At 39.3% G+C, this 23,441-nt stretch overlaps 1 protein-coding gene across 3 annotated transcripts in view; it reads right to left on the bottom strand.

Moving 5' to 3' along the window:
- The window catches only part of FAT3 (FAT atypical cadherin 3), a 520,003-nt gene that overhangs the window by 359,876 nt on the left and 136,686 nt on the right, over positions 1–23,441 (bottom strand). For all 3 annotated transcript variants that reach the window (XM_077780625.1, XM_077780624.1, XM_077780623.1), the window contains exon 2: positions 1,816–2,130. In XM_077780625.1, the coding sequence (XP_077636751.1) occupies positions 1,816–2,130 (315 nt within the window). The remainder of the gene's footprint in view (positions 1–1,815; positions 2,131–23,441) is intronic.

The raw sequence follows: 23,441 nt of genomic DNA on the forward strand, positions 1-23,441 counted from the left end.
GCGGGGCTCGAACCCACGAACTGCGAGATCATGACCTACGCGAAAGTCGGACGCTTAACCGACTAAGCCACCCAGGCGCCCCTCAAACAAACTTCTAAAAGCTGCACAGAAGACAGCTTTAGTTACATGAGTCTGTAGGTTCTTCTCTGCATATAATGTGTGACCTATGTTCTTCACATCCAACCCAGATTCTTCCTTGTGACTTTATGCTAAAATATTTTCAGCAGTAAGAGGAGGAGGAGAACAGTTAAAGCCTCCCTTCAACCGTGTCTTCTAACCTGTCAACAAGAAGGTGGCAGGCTCACCATAAATGACTCAAGTAGCAATAGAATCAGAGGAAGACAGAATGTGATTGTGTTTCAGATTCCATGGGGGCTATGAATTGTGAGGATTTTTGTGTCCTCAACATGTTTACTGTGACACCTTGTCTTTATCCTCTCACTCGCTTGACCTTCTAAAGTATTTGAATTCATTTCTCTGTCACCATACTCCACACAGCCCTTAGCTGCAGTGAAAAAGTGAATCAGAAGTTTCCCAGTACAGCTCAGGGATCCCTCAGATACCTGGGCAGTTTCCCCTACTTAACATGGCTCTGGAAGGTTGGGCCAGCCCAAATCTCTGAGTCTTCTCTTTTAAGTTCTAGCGGGCTTCAGACACTGATAGCTGATGACCACTCTTTGTTTAATAATGAAATGCAGGTCAAATACTGATTCAATACCATCAGAATGTGACACTGTGCCTAATGAGATGATGGACCCACTCATTATTAGAGAAAATCAATTATTTCCAAAAAACTTGGCATTTTCTCTAAATTATGTTCATGGGAAGGCGACACTCATAAAATGCATGGGGTCAGCTGTATGTTTCTACTGTAACAAACAGAGGCAGGAGAAAGAACCACCAGCTCCATCAGTAGTTTGTTAGGAACACTGAGCATGTCCACACCAGCAAACATCAACTAGCCTAACTTATGACCACTGTCAATGCACTTGCCCAGGGTGAAGCAGTAACAGCATCTGCTTTACCATCTTCTAAGTTTCAATTAACTAAAACTCTACCCATCACAACTCTCACTGAGTGTTTGACTCTCCCGCTCAGATCTCAACAAGGCAAATCACAAGAGAAGCAAGCAATGTCTGAGACCTTTCCAGTATATGTACTTGTCTCAGAATGCACACACCTGCCCCTGCTGAGCCTTAGCCAACAACCTAAGCTGTCAGTACAATTTTTTAAGCAAAAGGCCTGAAAATATAAAGGTGGTACATTTTACATAAAGATTGAGACACTGGAAGTTTTTTCTAAACTTTGATACTTCATTCTTGGGTAGTATAGGAATCACAAAACACCTGGGGCTTAAATTTACATCAAGCTATGTCCAGCAAAGAAGAAGTTCTTAGACGCAGAGGTGTCACAAGGCCAGCTTACCCACAGAACCCAGCATGGGCCAGGTTACTCTCTCCCAAGAAGGACAAAGAGGGTGACTGATCTCTTGAGTGGCCTGGGAACCACTTTTTATGATTGTGAGTAAAGTAAATCTAAAGCTTTCTGTGAAAGCCTCTAATTTCTGTTAGATCACTTCACCTTGGTATCAGCTAAAGTTAACACATACCAGCCAGAACAAACTAAGTAGAACACGCACCTTTCCAGAAACTACCTCCAGAAAAAGAGAGAGAGAGAGAGAAAGAGAATGTTGTTCCCCACACAATAAAGTAAGTTAAGGGGAAAAATAAGATAATACAAATAAGCAAGTGTCAGGCTGATGGATTTAAAAGCTGGCCAACCAATGAAAGAGAAGTCAGATGAGCATTCCCTTACCTGTTTTGGTATTGATGGCAAAAAAATTCTGGGGATTCCCACTTGTAATCCTGTATGTCAGTTTCTCATTGGAACTGGAGTCTGGATCCTCAGCCTGGATCTGAATGACAGATACATCCTTTGGAGAGTTTTCCATGACAACAGGATAATAGATAGGTTCTGAGGTCAGTGGGGCATTGTCATTCACATCTTCAATTTCAATGTAGACCTCAATGGTGGAATAAAGTGGAACCACGCCCCGATCTGTGGCGTACACGGTCAACCAGTATGACCCCGTTGTCTCTCGATCAAGAATGTCGGCTGTAGAGATGACTCCTGAAATAAAGTAGAGAGAACATGACTGCTACAGCAAACTGGAAGAAACAGAGATGAAGTAAATTGCCCCAAATTCAGTGGGGAGAGGAGGGCTATGGTATGGAATCTTGTCATATAAAAAAAAAAAAAGTCCTTAATACAAGATTCAATTAAGATGTTTCTCTTTACAGAAGAAAATTAGTTTCCACAAAAACTTACTAAATAGCTCCCCTACCATTTGAAAAGTGTAATTACATTCACAAATACTTTATTTGAATTTGGGGGAACAGACAGATCTTAATACATGTGCACAGACACACACAGAGAGGACGATAGGGAGCTGTGGGAAGAGAGGAGGCCAGAGGTCAGTACACTCTCTGTGATGCATGGGAAATCAGGGCAATAGCAGGTCAGTATCTCCATTTGACCCGATATTGAGTTTATTTCCTATGCAACACAAAGCTCTCCCAGGGCAAATTATTTTATCTGTTCACAAAAATGAAAAAGACCTTTCAAATGTTCTTTTGCCAGTAAGGATGGAAAAGATTTTGCATGCAAAGATATAAGCCTCCTTCGCACTGTTTCCCTGAAAACCAAATGTCACAGTTATTCCAAAAGAATGAGAAGAAGAAGTCATACGAGCACACTTTCTGAAAGATCTTTACCCCCTCAAGAACTCTACAGAGGGTGCTAAATAAATTCTGAGCTACTCTGAGAAATACTCATAAACAATCATCTTAAATGAGAAGCAGAAAAATGCCTGATCTCCTCCCTTCACCTTTCTCCTTTCGTGGTGGAAACAAGTGCCAACCAGGAAATCAGATGTCTGCCAGGACAGTTAGAAAGAAAACACAGTGCTCTTGAATATCTTCACAGCCCTCACTCAAATCACTGGCTACAGAAACTTACTAGAGGAGAGGCTGAGCAGTTTCACTGTGGCGGGAAAACTTGGGCTTGGCTTATAAAATCTCTTAACGGTAGTCGGGATACTTGTGGAAGGCATGCAATTCATGTAAATCCTTATACCCAAAAAGAAAGCCATGGAAAAAGTCAAGAAATAGTTCTCCACTTCTGGCCTACATCCTCTATCCTCTGTATTCCCATCAAACTTCAGATTGTATTAGGCACACAGTTTGGTCTACAGACCCTGTGTAAGCAAAATGGCAAGTACAGCAATTGGAAGAGATGAGGGAATCTGTCCAGAAACAGTGAGGCTGGAATTCCCAAAATTGCCCCAAACTCAGAATGGCTAAACTATTCAAAAGGAGAGAACCTAACTGATGGTGAAGATTCAGCTCCAAAGTTAGCCAGCTAAGAACCCTGTATAATAATATGCAACGGGACAAAAGATAACCGTTTTTAAAAAGATGTTATTGTTAACTAATCTCTACACCCAACATGGAACTCGAATTTACAACCCCAAGGTCAAGAGTTACATGCTCTATCGACTGAACCAGCCAGGCACCCCAATACAAGATAATCTTAAATCTTCTCGATGGAAATATGTAAGACATAATGGGTTTCTATAGATTCATGGGTGTTACCTCAATGTCAAAATAAATATGCCAACATGACATTAGGAGGACAGAGAGCAGATAGCTGGGTCGGGAGAAAAGCCGGAAGAGTAAAACACAGTGAATATAAACATAATGCTATGTGTCCATTCACTAAATGAGTGACAGGCAGCCTTATAAAATGGGCTGAGACAGTACAGAATGTCAGCATGACATTGAGGTCCAGAGAGGCTAGAAGGCCAGAGACTGGGTCAGGCACGATCACCTCTATAGGGCTCAGGCCTATCACAGACACAATGGCCAGCTTTCTGGAACACTCACAGCAGTCAGAGCCATGAGGCCCCAGGCAGACATGGGGTTCCCTGGCACCTACGGGAATTAGAGCTTTTCAAGTCAGAAGATGGTCAGGTGATATGAAAGCAAGCAGTCTCTGGAATGGAGACAAAGAGTGGGCTAGCAGGATCTGGGATGCAGGCCATGGTTGCAAAGAATGCTCTAAAGATGCATAGGAAGCACTGGGAGGCTGGGAAGCATATTTTGCATAAGATCTATCAATTCAATTCATAAGCATCTACTGGACCCTGTGCTGGACACTAGAAGAACAGGGATAACTGAGAGAAGATCTCTGTCTTCAAGAGACACATAGTCATGTTGAGAAGACAGATCTCTAATGAGGAGATCTGTTCTAAGGGGAAAAACGCACAGCCAGCAGCCAGGAGGATTCTGTCTTCTCTGGTTTTGTACTGGTGTGGACTGATATATTAAGAGGAGCAAAGAACCTAGAACCAGAAGAAGGTAGGAGGCAAGTGAAATAACATTTACTGAGCACTTATAACGTGCCATGAAGCTTGCAACACAGCTTCTCTATAATATGAGCTTTATAACTGTCTTCTATGGATGGGTCAGGAAGTCTCAAGGGTGAGTAGGTAACTTGTCCAAGGTTGAAGGGCTAACTGTAGAACTCACGTCCGTCTGCTTCAAATGCTCCTAGATTTACTGTTTGGTAAATCTACCTGTTTGGTAGAGTACTAGCTGTTTGGCTATGGACAAGGTGTTTAAACCGAGGAAGCCTAACTTAACTCCCCACATCCCAGTGATGTGGTGATTGTGTAATTGAATGTATGTCAAATATTTGGCAAAATACTTGCAACACGGTAGATGCTGAGAATGTGTAATGTGAATGTGAATCAAAAGCAATACCGAAAGCCTTGTAAAGAGTAACCACATTCCAAAGCGAGGGACAATTTTGAGAGGAGAGACTTTTGGCATGGACTGTTGTCTTAGATTTTTCTCCCCCTCTTCTCTGGTCATATGTCATTCTTACATAGGCTTTGTGACATACTTTTTTGTGAAAATAACTGGCCTATTTGGGAAACAGTAAAATACATCCACTAAAATGAGAACATAATATACAATAAGCAACAAAATCAAAGAAGTTGGGTAAGTACTGCTTGTATCTTACGTGACTACCTACCACGCATGCAATCATGTGCACTCACATGCATGCATCAACACACGCACACACACACAGATATGTAGAACTGCTTTGTGATCTCTGGAAGTCACTTAACTCCCTTTTCTTGCGCTTGTCCAACTGGAAGATAGTATATCACAGGCTTTGGACATTAAATGGTTTTGAGGAGTGCCTGGGTGGCTCAATTGGTTAAGTGTGCAGCTCTTGATTTTGGCTCAGGTCATGATCTCCTGGTTCATGAGCCCCACAGCACTGACAGCCAGAGCCTGCTTGGGATTCTCTTTCCCTGTCTCTCTGCCCCTCCCTTGCTCACATATACTACTTCTCTCAAAAATAAATACACATTAAAAACTATTTTAATAAATGATTTTGAGAAGTCCTTGGATGAAAGGCATACACTAATGCCAATTAAAATATATGAGTGGAATTTTACGCTATATTTTAATAAAGGATCAGGATCTCTAGAGATTAGAATTCTTTCCTATTAAAATAAAATATTTATGGCTATATTTACTCACTAACTAGAAGTGGAAGTGATTATCTTGGAACTTAAGTGTTCAGGTATCAGTCCAATGGTCTAAAATTTTGAGAGCAAAATGACAAGGCTGATTCTGAAGTGTGTTAACAATTATTCTAAGATTCATCCGAGGCTCCATATTAATACAACACATGCCCAGTGACAGCATGTTCTCACTTTCTACTATACTCCATAGCTAATTATGACCTACATGGTCAGAACTACAAATGAAAGCCTACATGACCTTTCCTGTTAAGCAAAAATTCACTTTTGAGATTGCCAAAAGATCACCAAAACCATGTTATGAGCCCTTAGTTTTGTGATAACCACCATGCATTACTTTATTAAAACTAAGGTATAACTAACAAACAATAAAGTACACAACCCATGAAACCACTGCCACAATCAAATAACAAATATAACCATTATCCCCCAAAGTACTCTCCTTCTCATTTTAATCCCAATTAAAAATGCTCCCAATTTTCCCTATCTCCAGGTGACATGGAACTTTCTCCACGGACTAGATGAGCTTTTTATCATGACAGATCAATTTGAATTTCCGAGAACTTTATGGAGATGAAAATCATATAGGATGTACTCATTTGTATGGCTTCTTTTACTCAGAATAATTATTTTGAGGTTCATCCATGTTGTGTGTGTGTGTGTGTGTATGTGTATATATACACACACATTTTCATATATATATATAAAACAATGCATCATCCCTTTTTATTTCTGAGTAGTATTCCATTGTATGGGTCTACCAAGATTTGTTTCAATCGTTGACTTGTTCATGGGCATTTTGGTTGCTTTCAATTTTTAGATACTACAAATACAGCTTCTAAGAACATTCCTATGCGAGCTTTATGTGTAAGTAATTTCATTAAGTCTTGACTAATCACCTAGGAGTAGAAGAGCTATATTACATGACAGGTATATGAGTGCACCATTTTACATTCCCACCAGCATTAAATGTGGAATGCTCCTGTTGTTATACATCCTCACTTTTGGCATACTTTCCATTGTCAGTTTCCTTAAGTTTCGACATTTCAGTGCTATGTAGTAGTAGCTTGTAATTTTAATTTGCATCCACCTGCTGATATTGAGCATTTTTTAAAGTGCTTATTTTCTTTTTCTTTTAACATTTATTTTATTTTTGAGAGACAGATGAGTGGGGGAGGGGCCGCGAGAGATGGGGGACACAGAATTTGAAGCAGGCTCCAGGCTCTGAGCTGTCAGTACAGAGCCTGATGCAGGACTTGAACTCATGGACTGCAAGATCATGCCCTGAGCTGAAGTTGGATGGTGAACCGACTGAGCCACCCAGGTGCCCCTAAAAGTGATTAATTTCAATCTGCATGTCTTGTTTGGTTAGATGTTCAGATTGTTTATCCATTTTTCAGACTAAGGTGTTTGTTTTCTTATTACTCAGATTTAAGAGTTCTTTATAGTGGCTTACAGTGCTTTACCAGATACATGATTTTCAAATATTTTCCTCCAGGCTGCTTGTCTTTTCATTCTCTTAATAACAGTGTTTGAAGCACAGAAATTTTTTATTTTAATGATATCCAATTTTTAAATTTTTCTTTTATAGATCATGCTTTTGGTGCATCTAAGAAATCATTGCCTAATCTGAAGTCACAAAGACTTTCTCCTACATTTTCTTCTGTAAAATAATGGTCTTAGGGTTTATATTTACTATGATCAATTTTGAGTTAATACATATATATGGTGCAAGATATGGATCTAAGTTCTTTTTTTCTAATGTATGTAGACATTCATGGTTCCAGCCATATTTATTGAAAAGATGATCTTTCCTCCACTGAATTGCCTTTGCATCTTTGTCAAAAATCAACTGATCATGTATGTATGAGTCTATTTCTGGACTCTGCATTCTGTTTCATTGGTCTATTTTGCTATGTTTGCATCAATATCACATCATCTTAATTAATGTAGGTTCACAGTAAGTCTTGAAATTAGGAAATGTTAACTCCTTCGAGTTTGTTCATCTCTTATAAAGTTGTTTGGGCTATTCCAGATCCTCTATGTTTCCATATGAAGGGTAGAATCAGCTTTACAGTCCATATAAAATTTAAGAAAACCTATCAGCATTTTAACTGGGATTGTGTTAACTCTATAGATCATTTTGGAAAGAATTGACATCTTAACAACTTTGAGTCCATTGATCCATGAAAATGGTGTATCTCTCCATTTATTTATGTCTTCTTTTATAATGCTTTATAATTCTAGTACATAGATCTTGTACATCTTTTGCCAAATTTATCCCCCAGCATTACATATTTTTATTGCAATTGTAATGATGTTATTATTTTAAATTCAACTTTGTTTGTTGTTTATATATAAAATATGATTGATTTTTGCTATGTTGATCTTCTATCCCACAGCCTTGTTAAACTTACTTATTAGTTGTAAGGAGTTTTTACAAATTCCATATAATTTTCTATATAGATGATCATATTACGTCCAAATAGGAATGCTTTTACAAACAGTGTCATCACTACCAACACCTCTAATACCTAACACTGTTTAATCATTGTGTGCCTGGAACTNTTTCAACTTTGTTGTTTATATATAAAATATGATTGATTTTTGCTATGTTGATCTTCTATCCCACAGCCTTGTTAAACTTACTTATTAGTTGTAAGGAGTTTTTACAAATTCCATATAATTTTCTATATAGATGATCATATTACGTCCAAATAGGAATGCTTTTACAAACAGTGTCATCACTACCAACACCTCTAATACCTAACACTGTTTAATCATTGTGTGCCTGGAACTGTAACAGGTACAATAAATGCATTCTTCATTAAAATTTCTAGACCTTTCATTCATTCCTCAAGTATTTATTAGTGCCAAGCACTCATGAAGCAGTTATTATTTTCATTCCCTTATTACAGATGAGAAAACAGATTTAGGTTAAGTAACTTGCCAGTGATCACTCAGCCAGTAAATAGAAAATCTAGTTCTCAGACCCCGGTCTGTCAAATTCGAGTTGTCAACCAAAACACTATATTGTCTTCTTCATCCAGAAAGATACCAAATCCACATAATATTTCATGTCCAAAGATATTTTTCCCTCTGATACAGTTATTAATTGAGCAAACCATATCAAGTTACTATTATACCTTCTTATTTGATATCTCCATATTGACTGTAAAAAGTTATAAAAAAGATACTTCTTGGTCTATCCTTATAGACTATTAAGAAAAAGTATCAATTCTTTGCAAAGAACATCTGTTTGTTTTAATGTATAAAAAATGCATTTTCTTAGTCCATTAGCTAACACAGTTCTACAGTATTGATCTCCACAAAGAAGCCTCCTTCCTTTGGCCCATTACAGAAAATGGGCTCTATAAGGAGAGTTTCTATCTGGTTGCTTAATTGCTATACAGTGCCTGGCATATATAGCAGGCACACAATAAACTGGTTTTCTTTTTATTTTTAAATTTATTGATTGATTTTGAAAGATGGAGGAAAGGGGCAGAGACAGAGGGAGACAGAGAGAATCTTACACAGGCCCGATGCTGTCAGTGCAGAGCCAGATAAAGGGCTCAAACTTGTGAACCAGGAGATCATGTCCTGAGCCAAAATCAAGAGTGGAAGCGTAACTGGCTGAGACATCCAGGCACCCCAGTAAATGTTTTCATGAAGGCATTTAGCTCCTGATATCCAATCAAAAGTAGGTTCATTTAATTCACTGATTAGATAAGTCAGTCTCACTTGATACAACCTGAAATGGACTTCAAAGACTGCTAGGTATTACTGACCAAGTCAGTCTCACTTGATCCAACCTGAAATGGACTTTAAAGACCGCTAGGTATTACTGACCACTAGTGAAAACATCCTTCCCACAACATCTCTGATGGGACACCCATCCTCTGCTCTGAATCTGGTGACAGGGCCCTCACTACTTACTAAGGAGTTTCAGCTAACAGGAAGTTCTTCACACTGAGACCATCTCTCTCTAGTTTTGAATGTTATTTCTACCTGTACTCCTGCTCAGATGCCCAGATAAACCAGAACAAGTCTGCAAGCCATCACTGACCTGTGATAGGTCTTCAAATATCAGAATCCTCTCATTCTAGGGTTTTTTTTTTTCTCCAGTCTAAGAGTTCTGTTCTCATGCTCTGTCATGTAAGCTTCTAGTCCTTTCTGCCTCCTCATCTCTGCCTCTGAATCAGCAGGGCATGAAGCTCTGTCCATTCACAAATGTGTACCGAGTGGGGATAGAAATGGGTGGTTAATAAATCTTATTTAGAAGGTAAACCAGGGCCAACCTTTGATTTCTGGTCAGGTCATGATCATGATGGTTCGTGAGTTCCAGTCCCACATCAGGCTCTGTGCTGGTGGTGTGGAAGCTGCTTGGGATTCTTTCTCTCTCCCTCTCTCTGCACCTCCCCCAGTTGTGTACCCTCTCTCTCACTCTCTCTCTCTCTGTTCCTCTCTCTCCCTCCCTTCCTCCCTCAAAATAAATAAATAAACTTTAAATTAAAAAAGATAAACCATCCACAGTGAGCTTTTAGCATGTTCCAGGTAGTGCAGCTCAGTGGAAAGTGCTCAGGTGGAATATTCCAGATGGGGGAGATACATCCTACCCTCACATTTGCATCTACCACAGGAATGCTAAAAGCATATTCAATGGAGATGTTCAAATTTATGTTGATATGTATGAAAATGTCAATTAAAAAATTCTTCAAAAATACAATTGGGGTTTTTAATTTTTTTTAATTTTTGAGATATGCTCATGTTTATACATTTTTTTTCTCTTCTTATTTCATCTTTATTTGCTGTATAATAAGGCCAATGGAGGGCCAGAATTCTTTGGGTATCTTCACATTTAATTGTATAAGCAGATACACAAACAGTAATTAATTAATTGCTACATAACTGTGCAGAGCTTAAACTGGAATTAGTTGACCCAGGCATGAAACACATGCTAGTTATAACTGTTCCTTTTCATTCACAAATACAGTGAAATGTATATATGTGTGTATGTGTATATATACATATATATATATATATACACATACACACATATGTATACACAGACACATTGTTCACATTGAATAAGCTCTAAATATTTGGTATGAAGGAAAAATTATATGGAGCTGTTCATAATCAGGTGACCATTAAATGCTGGGTTACTCACCTTATCTATTTTCCAGCCATATCCCCATAGGCCACAACCTAGGTCTTAAATGACATCTTGCTCCAAAAGAATGATACCCCAAAACCCCCAATAGGTCTGTCAAAAATGGTTCAGGGGATGCTTTGGGTATGGGTAGCTTATCACATGAAGAAAAACCCCTTACCATGGTAAGTAATGTAGATTCTGAAATAGTTACACACACACACACACACACACACACACACACACACAAGAACAGAACAGACAAAACAACTCAAAAAAAAAAAACAAACCCCAAAACCCTGATGGCGTATTCATTGTAGATGCCCTTCACAGAGCCTGTTTATTTGTGCCTATATGTTTAATTTTTATTTCTAATTAGTCAAAACACTAACTCCCAATTCTCAGTGCAAGGAAATGAACAGGAAGTTCCCGTGCACCCTTTACCCAGCCGTCCCCATTGTTAGCATCTAAGAGCATTTTTAAATTGATCATTCCTTCAGGAATCAAACTCTTACTAGACTTATTTCTGAGAATACAAGGGATTTCTTCATGGAATCCATAACCACTTTTATCCAACCCTTGCTTGCCTGCAGCAAGATCATACAGATACTATTTTTCTTTCTGTTCCGATTCATCTCTGGACTTGTATAAGGCTCTTAATGCCTTAATAGGCACCATTGTTCTGAGCAGAGGGTAGTAATAATTAAGGAAGGATGGGGATTTTATCCTCACAGGCCCAACCAAGGTCACTCAATGTACTGTTGTAGTCATATCTATAATTGCTACCAGTCTGAAATATATGGCACAACCGAAATGAGCTGAAATGGGATGAAACAGAGAAGTTGTAAGTGGAGAGAATCTTAGATATTTAAAATGTTTTAAATCCATTTTAGTGTGGACATATTTTATATGCATATACCTTATATACATTATATACCTTCTATATCACATACTTGGTATAGAACATATTTAAACATGTACTTTTAATGCATTTTTAAAATTGGGGATTTTAAGTGAATCACCCAGCTAATCAAGTGGCAAAGTCAGCCCTGAAATCTAGAGCACCAAAAAGGAGTCACACACTCTTTTCATTATAGGAGTTGCCTGCTGATCTATCCACATGTGTCCATTATCATGAAAAAAAGAAGGCAATTCCATGCCCATGTGCTCCTCACAGTGGGTTAGTATCAGCTCTTTGATGATAAGAAATTCAATACTTTCATTGCTTTCCTCAATTTCTAAAAGTTGCTTCAATTCATTTTTAGATCTTCTCAGAAGATTCTCAGATGTTGGACTGGTTTGAGATCGAGTGCATTGGAGGACTGAGTCTTCCTTGAATGTCCATCTCTCCTTTGCTTCTGTGTATATCTGCACATGATGCCGTCCATGCCTCTACAAATGACCTCTCTCTTCCTCATGCTTCAAGGAGGTTTCAGATTCAGAGAATGCTACCCACCACCCTCACCTCCACTGACACAGCCAGGGCTGGGACTTACCCCTTCTGCCTCTTCCTTAGCATTTTCTTTTTGTTCCTTTTTCCTAGGGAATGCTATAAATGTTGAGTAAGTAAATGAAGGATAGCATCAAAACGTTTGGCAAATGGCAGGCGAGTTGGGATATCTGTGTCTTTATAAACAAGCATGCTAAAAAGTATCTACACTGCAAAAAGAACAATAAACAAAACCTAAGTCAACTAGATTTTTGGTACCCTGTGATCTGTAGGCAAAATAAAATGGGAATAGATAGTGTTTGTCATTGGTTTTAGACTTCTCGAATGTATACACAGAACTGATAGTTAACTTGCTCTGAAATTCAATGCTCCATCTGTGAATTACCCCATTTGAAAGACAAATTTTTCTTCAAAACGACATCTAGTTTGGGGTTGTCCCTTTGCTACCTAGAATGCAGATGGTGTCATGGTAATATCCTCAAGACTTGAAGCAAAAACGAAGCTTGATGAAGACATCAGTTGATTTTATCATGCACACAAATGCTGCGCTGCTCCCAGGTACACACTGTAGGCAGTCAGAATCAAAGCCTCAGGCTCCCAGATAAAACATCAGTAAGGCGCACCCTCTCCGCGGGCTCTCACCCGTGGATTCACATCCACCCTGGACACTTTTGTTCTACTCTGCTCCCTTCTCTTCAAGCCGACTCCTATTGATTCGACATCTTTCATCTCTGCAGAAGAAGAAAGACCCACAACACAGTTGTTGGGAACAATTATGTACTGAAATGCAAGCCGCCTTCACTCCATGTTATTTCCCAAGACTGGAAGCTGGAGGGCCGCTCCTCTGATGAAGGCAAAGAGCTGCGAGCTGAATTCAAGCTTTTCTTTGGAGTTAATGAAAATGGACAGCTCTCCTTGTCTGTTTGGAGCTCAGGAATTCTAAATCTTAGCTGCATGCCTGAAAGCCTCCCTGGCCAGGAAGTTCTAGGGGCTTGGAAGACATATATTTGGTACTTGATTTTTTTTAAAAAAACGAATCTTTCGGTACCAGTTTTTAATAGACTCAAAATGTGTACCTGTTCTCTCTGTACATTAATTCCAGTGTGTGTTGAGGGCCTCCAGGCACCAACAGCTTGGAAACAAGAAGCAGACAGAGTACCAGACTGTGAGCAATACATCAGCTTGCATTCAGTCATTTTGTTTTGTTTTTTTCCTTTCCTGTAACCCAGATAATTCCCAGCCTCAAACCCTGTCTGTGGTCGGTGCTAATTAGCATAAGCACCATACACTGCAATGATATAGATCCTCACAGCTGACTAGAAGGGTGAAATCTAAAGCAGGGGAAATATGATCTCAGACAATATAAAAAATAAAGTCAAGAAGGGTTTTGTTGAGGGTCTGAAAAGATGGAGGTTTATTACATTCACATGAAAGGCAGCAATTAGCTAGATTCTATTTCTTTAGAAGAAGAAATAAGCACAAACTTCAGCACAAAGGATTTGGGTTAGATATCTAGAAATATTTTCTTCTTTTAAAAACATTTATATATTTATTTTGAGAAAGAGAGAGAGAGAGAGAGCCCAANATGACCTGAGCTGAAATCATGAGTCAGTCACTTAACCGACTGAGCCATCCAGGCACTCCTAGAAATATTTTCTGTTAGCAATGAGAGACACACAAAGAAATAGTTATCTGAGGGAAACTTAAGTTCTTTTCTGTTTCCATGTTTCAGTGATCGATGAGAGAGAGAGAGAGAGAGAGAGAAGGGAGGCAGAAAGGTGGGAGGAAAGAAAGGAGAAAGAAGGAAGGAAAAAGGGACAGTCACAAAGAGAGAAAGAAGGAACAAAAGAACAAAGGAAAGAAGGGCTCTTTGGCCTAGCAGCAAGTTGTGGAGCATTCACATTGGGAATAAGGTAAATAACTGTGTTTAAAACAAAATGTTTAAGACTTCATTAAAGAAGAAATTATACACTATATAAATTTTTAAAAAACCCACTCATGGCCTAATAACTGTTAATATCCTTAGCACATTGCCTTTGTTCTATATTACTGTCACCTTAAAGAGCTATTTCTCTGTAATTGTAGATTCTCATTCACTGTTGCTTACTGAACATCTTTCCACATCAATAACTACAGTTCCATGAGATTGCATTTTAATGACCATGTAGTAATAATGCCCACTTGCCACTAGCCCACAAACACAAGAAAATGTAAGCTCCCTATGTGCAAGAATTTTCCAGTACACACTGCATGCTCAAACAGTATTTGCTGTTTTTTGTTTGTTTGTTTGTTTGTTTACTCAAGAAAGTCCCTGTTGTTAGGTCATCTGTTAGGTCGTATTTTATTTTTCACTACTATAATTCATGTGAAGTAGAGTTGATGGGTCAAAGTGAACATACGCTTTGAAAGCGTTTGAATCAATGCCTTCCACAAAGTTTCTACCAATTATACTCCCACCAGAGGTTCCAAATCCACATCTTTGACTAAATCTTTACAAGATTTGTATTATTGTTGGGGAAAATGAAAAAGTAAAAAACAATGCTATAGTTTACCATCTATGGAGACAGCAGCACACCTTGTAAATAAACATCGTTCAACCATTCCTCACTGTATTTTAATGATTTGACTCAACAAGAAAAGACCATGTTTTCATCATAAGACAAAACCCTGCTAACAGAGGGATGGTGCTGAAAACGCTGTTGACAAGATAGGTTGTCACAGCTTGAATTAAAGGCACAACTTGAATTAAATTAAAATTTGTCCACAAAATCAAAGTCTTCAGCCTCGAAAAGTGCTGTGGGATTTTTCAGTGAAGTGTCAGAACACAACCTTTAGCTTCTCAAGTAAGAATATTTTCAGGCGGATGTGCTGTCAGATATTAGTCATACTTTAATCCAATATTTAGACTTATTTACTCTATTTACTCCTATTTACTCTAACTCAGCACAAAGCACATTTGGGGTCTCTGAGAAGACTACTTATCACGAGTCTTCATTTGGACTGGGAATTTGAGTTTTGCTTGGAAAAGGCTTTTCACCTTCAAGGTGAAATTAAGAATTGGAGAAATTAAGACTCCAAGAAAGATTCCCTACAGCAAGATGACCAGGGTAAAAACTTTGGAGTCCATGTGCACACCCACATATCCACAAAAGATCAAGCAATGTAGGATGGTACAAAGTTCACTTTTTGAAATGGGTCTGATCCACTGGAATCTCTCTCCTTTTATGCTGAACCTTTGTGGAAATTTTCCTTTTGGTGGATCTTTGTCTCCAAGTCAAAGTTAATGCTTTCTTCTTCTTATTTTTTTTTATTTCTCCTATAACAGAATATAAAAAGTAAGTAAGGGGCATCCATCCATCCAGACACAAATCTCATTCCTACTACCCCAGAAGAAGCAGCAGCCTTCAGTAACCTCCTAATAAAATAATGAAAGCATACAGCTCACTTATTCTTTTCTCAAGTGAATGCACTCTTGACTTTCACAGCTGATTTGATGTTTACCAAGAAAATATTTTTACTGAGGTTGCACAGATAACTGTACATCTGATACCAAAATAGCTGAATTTATTCCCTCGGCAAAAGTACATTCTCGTGATGGAAGGGAAACGTACACCAAACAAAGGAAAATGGATCTGGGTCTAAGTTTAGCATAGTTGTCGGTTTTCCTGTTTGTGGGCTAAAACCCCACAATCGCATTTTATTATGACAAGTTTATAAAGCTTATCATGGGAAAAGCACCCCACGGAACTTCTGTTTTCTTTCACCCTTTCAAGGTTAAATCTCACAAAATTGCTTTTTCCTTTGACCAGTGTTGTCAAAATCACAAAGACAATGCCATACTTAGGTAATTAAGTTAGGCTGATTAGGTTATAGAGACTATACATAAGCATTAGAGCACATGAATGAAATCCTTGAAACCACCTTACCTTTCTCCACAATGGAAACAATAAACTCTTTGCTTTCCTATTTAAAACCAAATAAGCAACTACAATAGTGCAAAGAAACCCAGGCCCAGAAGGAGGAAAGTGTATGGTTTTCTCTAATTGAGTTTCTCCCTTTCTCATCTTCTATAGATATGTTGGATTGTTTTCCAATTTTCATTCACATTTCATCCTATTAAATGGTTCTAACCTCTGACACACACACACTACCCTGTATTCATCTTCTATTTGTAATTGAGACGAAATGTGCCCACTCGCCCACTCGCTCCGTGGACAGTACCAGAGGCACTGACAAGACACAGGCAAACACTAACTCACTCTGTTAGCCCAGCTTTGACAAGAAGACAAAAGACAAATCTTCATGAAGGTACAGCTCTTCAATTCAGGGTGCGTATGCATGCATAGGGCCAGCATCTTGGGTAAATATATTGACTTGCACTGCGAAAGTAAAAGAGGAAGGGAAAAACTCTTTGAGATGAGTTTGTTGCTACTTTCCTACTGCAGACAGGATAGCTCTTTCTGGATGTCTATGTTTAAATGTGCTTAGCAATTCCAAGCTGTGTAAACAGCAATACAGGTAAATGTTAGTTTTAGAACAAATTATTGAGATTTGTGAACAAATTGCTATGCAGTTTCCTCAAGACAGAGATGAAAAATCATGTTGATTTTTCTCCTGCTGGTAAGAACATTAATTGAGACACAGCCCACAATGTGAAGCAAGAAATATGCACAGAATCAGAAACAACTCTTTTAGGAACTCCAAAATGAAGGCAGTAATAATGTGGTATCTGTATTACTGCTGAAACTCAAGATAATATAAAAATTATAGTATGATATAATATTAGCATGCTGTTTAAAAATGTGTGCAAACAATCGAATGAAGTGTTCTGAGGCTAGGTACAGACAGTGTATGCATACTGTTGATAAATATCTAATAGCTAAAGGAAAGTTGCTTCACTAAAATAAAAATGTGTGAGACTGGTATCTGGAAGGTCTCGTTCAACCTAAGTGACTCTAGGTTAAACATAGGATAGCTTCTTGGTCATATAATATGGATAAACAAGGATCAAAGAGAAAAGAGGGAAGGTGTAGGCTCCTGGATTCTCACGGGACATTGCCATATCCACCCTTCTGTCTTTCATGTATCCTCTCTTCAGAGTCCAACAGAGATGAAATTCCAGGTACCTATGGAAGGTTGCAACAGAAAAGAACAACACGGGAAAGACAGTATTGAAACAGAATGCAGGAGTAGCTTGGAGTTTCAGGAGATCGTTCCAAACTATAGGTTGCATGAGGAATTCTTGAATTAACGGCCATTTCTGACCAGCTGCCTGCTCAAAATCTTAGGCTCTCTAGTCACAGAAGTATTTCTTGAGGAGTGGGTTTCATCACATGGGATCTTTCTCATTAATATCCATCTCCCCACTAGACTGTAATATCCCCCAGCGCAGACAGGATCCTGCCTGCCTTACTCAACACAGACTCCAGTACCTACAGAGTACCTGACAGCTTGTACACATAGTACATGAACAGTAAATATTTGTCGGATGAGCACATGGCCTTTCTACCACCAATGGAGTTTTGATGACTGTACTGAGAAGAGCCCAGTGAAGAATTATTACAATTTGTTACATACATTAACAGTGTCCAACATGTGGCAATGAGTTGAAATAAAAAAAAAAAAATACACCTGGTTCCCAGGAGAGTGGAAACAGGAAGAGCTGCTAAAAGCAAAGTTTAATTAAATTAGCAAGAGGCCCAGCTGAGGAAATCTAAACTTGTCACCAGTTGGCACAGTATTCACATAAGCCATGCAAAGCTGCATTAGCTGTGGGTCTGCAGCCTTGCCTCACTGCAGAGGCGGCCCAGAGAAGGCAAGGCTCTCCACCAGCAGTACACTTTCAGCTTTGGCTCCTCAGCTTGTGCATCTGCTGCACAAACAGGAGCCGGCACCAGAGATGTAAACAGACACCCAAAGTCATGAATCAGTGTACCATCTGCTCAGTCTCCCACAGCAAGTCAAAGGACAACTACAGAGGCAGCGCCAGCCAGAGTCAGTCTCTGCAGAAAAACCTGGCCTGGAAATGATCAGACAGGGTGTTCTGACATCCAGAGCCGAAGGACACAAGGTAGCAAATGAATGTGGACAATCCCCAATGGACAGCCATGGCCATTCCCATGAGGCTTCCACTGCTCTCTCCACCCTTGTCTTCTTCCTCTCCCTGCTCATCCACCTGAATACTCTTGATGGCGCGAAATTGCTCTATGTGGTTCCCTGCGCCTGGAAAAGCCACCCTCCCCCACCTCTAAGACAGAAATTGAGTACTGCCTGCTTTGGGAAGCCATCAACCTCCCAAACAGACGTGGCCACTATTTCACACTAGTATATTTATATCTACAATTACTATGGCTTTTAACACACTACTTTGCAGTTTTCTTTATAAATTGGATACCTCTGTGAGTCTTTTTTTTTTTCTTTTTTTAAATAATCTCTACCCAATGTGAGGCTTGAACTCACGAACCAAGGATCAAGAGCTGCTTGCTCCACCTACTCAGCCAGGTGCCCCTCCAGGAATGTCTTAAAGGGGGCCAACGTCTTATGCATCTTCTGACACACGAAATCGCTCAGCAAATGTGCGCTGAACAGAAGGGGGAACGTTCCTGAACTGCAGCCACTCACAGAAACGTCCTGCCAGGGAACACGGCAACAAGTAAATCTTGTCAGGAAGACTACAGAGCCCACCAGGATAACTGTCCTTGTACAAAAAGAAATTAGAGCAAGGAAGAAGAGCCAAAAAGGTAATGTATGTATTCCTAGCCAGATAAGGGAATGCTTCAAAGACATGGCCAAACTACGATTATAAAATGAGCTATAAAAATGCTTTATTTTATTGGGCAGAGCTAATCAGCTATTTGCATGCTTTCCCACAGAGAACGAATATTAAATTCCTACGTAACAGTTGTTCACACCCAATGCACCTTTGGAATACCTTACTTCTGTTTCGGCCATCAGGGCTGAGCCCCGAGAAGAGACCAGCAAGGTTTCAAATGCCCCTTAAACAAATAGGCATAGTTGTTGAGAAGCATCCAAAAGAGATGAATGGAAAAAAAAAATCACGAAAATAAGTTAGACTGGTTCCCTCCACGCCTGGGTCTGAGCACTGACCTCACAAGAAGTCTGGCTCATTCATGGAATCGGTATGGCTCTCTGGCCCCCACATGGTATTTTTCATGGCACAACTCAGTTTTTGCGTATGATCTGGACCTGACAGCTCTGGCTGTTTTAAAATGAAAAACTACAACTATTTAGCTTCCATTACATAATAACTCACCGTCTCCAATGGAAATGTTCAAGTCTCTTAGGACTCTGATTTGGAACAACGTATCTGTTTTAATTCAGATGCCAGCAGTAATTCATTTGGACAACATGATTCATATAATGTGCTCCTCCTTCACCATAACCTCTGCTGTTAAGAAATGACACCATTTCATGAGACCATCTCAAAAGCCTAAGAAGTAAACCCTTTTATATATATGAGTACTACAATTTATCTAATGCAGAGAATTTTTATTCCTACAGAAGAGAAAGAACACGTGTCCATCATTTTGAAAAGTATAGTCAGTAAAGATCACTTAGTAAGATGCAAAATCAATTTAATAGGTTTGGCTTGTGTATTTTTTTTTAAAGAAATGCAAGCGAATAGGAAAAATTGGAATATGTTGTGTGTAAGAAGGATAAATGGTGCTTTGTAAGTGTGACAGAATAAGAGAGCGAGTATAGTGTGCTGTGATACAAAACGTATTTAAATGGATTTAAATGGATTTCTTACTGAGGGTCATGGCCAAAAAAGGTGGAAAATAGCTGATGAACTGACTAGAAAGACCGGATTCTAGAGTCAGGAGGTACAGTGAAAACACAAGTGGAAAATACTAATTTTATCCCTGACATTTATTAGCAATGTGCCCTTCTGCAAGTAATAACTTCTCTACCTGTTTCCTTATCTATGAAATGGGGATGGTACCTCCTAGGGTTACAAGAGTTTTAAAGAATAGAATGTGCTTAACTCACCTATTATAATGAAAACAGCAGGGAACACTAATTGTTTAGTATTTAAATGGTTAAGCACAGTGCTTGGTATACAATAAGCCCTCATTGGGTTAGCAATTATTGCTGTTAACATTATTGTTTTAAAATCATTACTGTTGTTGTACAAGGCAATGGGAGTATCATACTTGGGAATTTTCCTGAAGAATCAAATATTACTTTCCATGTCCTGTGGGCATAACTAAGCAAAGCAGATTGGAATTTTGTTGTTGCCACACTTTCTGATTCAAACTTCTCAACATTCAGCTGACAAATTCAATCCTGGCTAACACTACCAAGGGAATGCGAACGGAGCACTACATCAGGATTTCACCAGCTGATCTTCAGCTCACTTTGCAGCTTCAAGTAAAGAAGGAAGAGTTGGTATAAAAGGTTAGAGCAATAATAGCTACCTTTTACTGAGTTCTTAGTACACTGTACTTAAAGCAATCTATTTTTTTTAATTTTGTTTATTTTTGAGAGGGACAGAGTACAAGCGGGAGAGAGGCAGAGAGAGAGAGGGAGACACAGCATCCCAAGCAAGCTCTTCCAGGCTCTGAGCTGTCAGCACAGAGCCTGACACAGGTCTCGAACCCACAGACCACAAGATCATGACCTGAGCTGAAACTGGAAACTGGCTGAGCCACCCAGGCAATCTATTTTAAAGATCAGGAAACAGGTTTGAAGTCGGGGTTTTTTGTTCTTTTTTTTTTTTTCTCAAAAAAAAAAGTAATGTTTATTTATTTTTGAGAGACAGAGCACGACCAGGGGCAGTCAGAGAGAGGGAGACACAGAATCTGAAGCAGTCTCCAGGTTCTGAGCTCTCAGCACAGAACCCAATGCAGGGCTTGAACTCACAAACCATGAGATCATGACCTAAGCCGAAGTCCAACACTTCACTGACTGAGCCACCCAGGTGCCCCCGGGTTTGAATCTGAAGTAGATTTTTCATGATCACATTATTAGTAAGCAATAGAATGAGGCTTTGATCTCATGTCCATTTAGCATGCCTTTTTTTTTTTTTTAGTTTAGTTTTTGAGAGAGAGGGAGAGAGGGTATTTTTTAAGTTCATTTCTTTTTTTGAGACTGGCATGCCTTGAGAACCTTAACATGGTAAGCATATCACAATCACCCAAGGCAAGCATCTACCTATGATAGACCTCAACTTTTAGCATCCTTTTGGTCTCACTTGAAGGCTCAGTACCCATGAGCTCCTACTTCCCAAGCCTTTGTGCACGACCCATAGGCAGTTGTGACTACTGGGTTCATATATTTGCCTGCCTTCGCTCTCAGCCCTTGAAACAGCACAGATCATGCACTGCACCTCTTCCACTCCACACGTCCTAAAATAATAAATGAATTTCTGTCCTTTCTACCTCTTCTCTTTTGGAGTCAACATTCTGAGTTGTCTTTGAACTTCACTCTCATGAGATGCCTCTTACCCATTTCTTCCTATACTATCGATCTTCTCCTAGATGGTACTTAGCCTGAAAGTCTCCCTTAATGCAACACCCCTGAGGCCTGTGGCCTGTTTGGACAGAGCACTGGAAAACCAGTTCATTTAAAACCCACACTTGCCTATCACTGTCCTCAGAGGCTGCACTAGGCTTCCTGGAAAGAAACTAGCTCACACTCTGCTTCTTCTACAGGCTCTGGTCACTAAAACATCAAAGTATCTTCCATATGAACTGCTGGGCCATCGTTCCATCCTGCATTTGTCTAATCACATTTCTGAGTCTCAATTAAAGTTTTATTTTTATCCCTGTAATATTTTCTTGCCTTGCTCTTGGCTCAGCTTTCCAGCCTAGAGAGGTCACTTCAATTCTTAATTCTGTCTTCCATAAAATTAACTATTATTCTCAGGAGTATATCACATGTGAATGTAAAAAGCATGTGGTTACATTAGACTATAATAAGTTGACAGACTGTGAGAGACAGATGGAAAACATATAGATACACACAAAAGCATCCATTTTTGCTTCTCTCTTTAAATTGTAAACTCCTTGAGTTCATGAGCACCACATCCTTCTCCTTTTAGTACACTGTGTGGGCACAGAGGTCACCATATTCATTTTGAGTGAATGATTATTAATTTGCACATGTCAAAATTCACTGCTAGAATTGATGATAAGCCAAGAGGCAGGAGAGGAAATAAAACGCCACACATCTGAAGTGCAGGTTCAAAGGCAATGACTGGCACGTGTTGCTTCCCTGAACCCAATCAATCATGGAGTTGACAGAAAATGGAAATTCATAGTAGAAAAGAGTCCCACAGACAAAGAAGAGAGAAAGAGACAGGAAGAAAACATGTATGTGCACACGGATACACACACACCCATACACTCTCATGCACACAATTGACTGGTGAATTTTCTTAAAGTAGTTGCTAGAAGGCTTTCACACACGAATACTGCCATTTAATGGCATTAGGTCCTTGACTTTGTATTACTATTAATAGACAGCCTATTAGGGCATTGCTATTTACGAGCTTCCACAAAGCAACATGATTTCCCAGTAGTATATTACCATTAATTGGTAAAAGGCACTCTAGGAATACCAGTCTAAGACAATAGCTCAGCCACAATTAAAGCAGAATTGCATTTGCTGACCTAGACGACAAAGCAGAGTGTGCCTGGGAAATTCTCTGCAATATTTTATATCCTGAACTAATTAAAGATCACATTCCCCATACAGCCAGAAAGCAAACATGAGGAATACCCCCAGCTGAAGACTTTCTACTTTGATGGTTACTATAATGAGTTCAGTCCCAAAGGTACAAGACAATAGAAAGCAGCTTCTGTCTGTAGGTTGTGGAATGAAACCCTGGCTTTCCTTCCTTTTGGAGAAATTCCTTCCTGTGCAGTATGAGCCCAATCCAAAGGCTGCAGTCCAATTTTTAAAGGGAATATGGTGGGGGAAACTGATCTCATTCTAGCCTGCTAAATTTCCTTAACAGATTTAATGTTGACAAAGATTAAGAATAGCATATCATCATTGCCAGACTATATGCTGAATGCATTTCATTTATTAACTTAGGAGAGCCTTCCCTCATCTAAAGCAGACAGCAGACCAAAAATGTTTTTACTGTATGATTAAAGTATCTTTACACAGGCAGCCCTAGGCACCCCATGTTATTGCTCTATTGCCTAGAGGTAAATTAAGGTGATACTTTTCCTTTTCCCCATCTCTAATAGGAT

This window comes from Crocuta crocuta, unplaced genomic scaffold (genome assembly GCF_008692635.1).
Source record: "Crocuta crocuta isolate KB4526 unplaced genomic scaffold, BGI_CrCroc_1.0 scaffold78, whole genome shotgun sequence".
NCBI classification, from domain to species: Eukaryota; Metazoa; Chordata; class Mammalia; order Carnivora; family Hyaenidae; genus Crocuta; species Crocuta crocuta.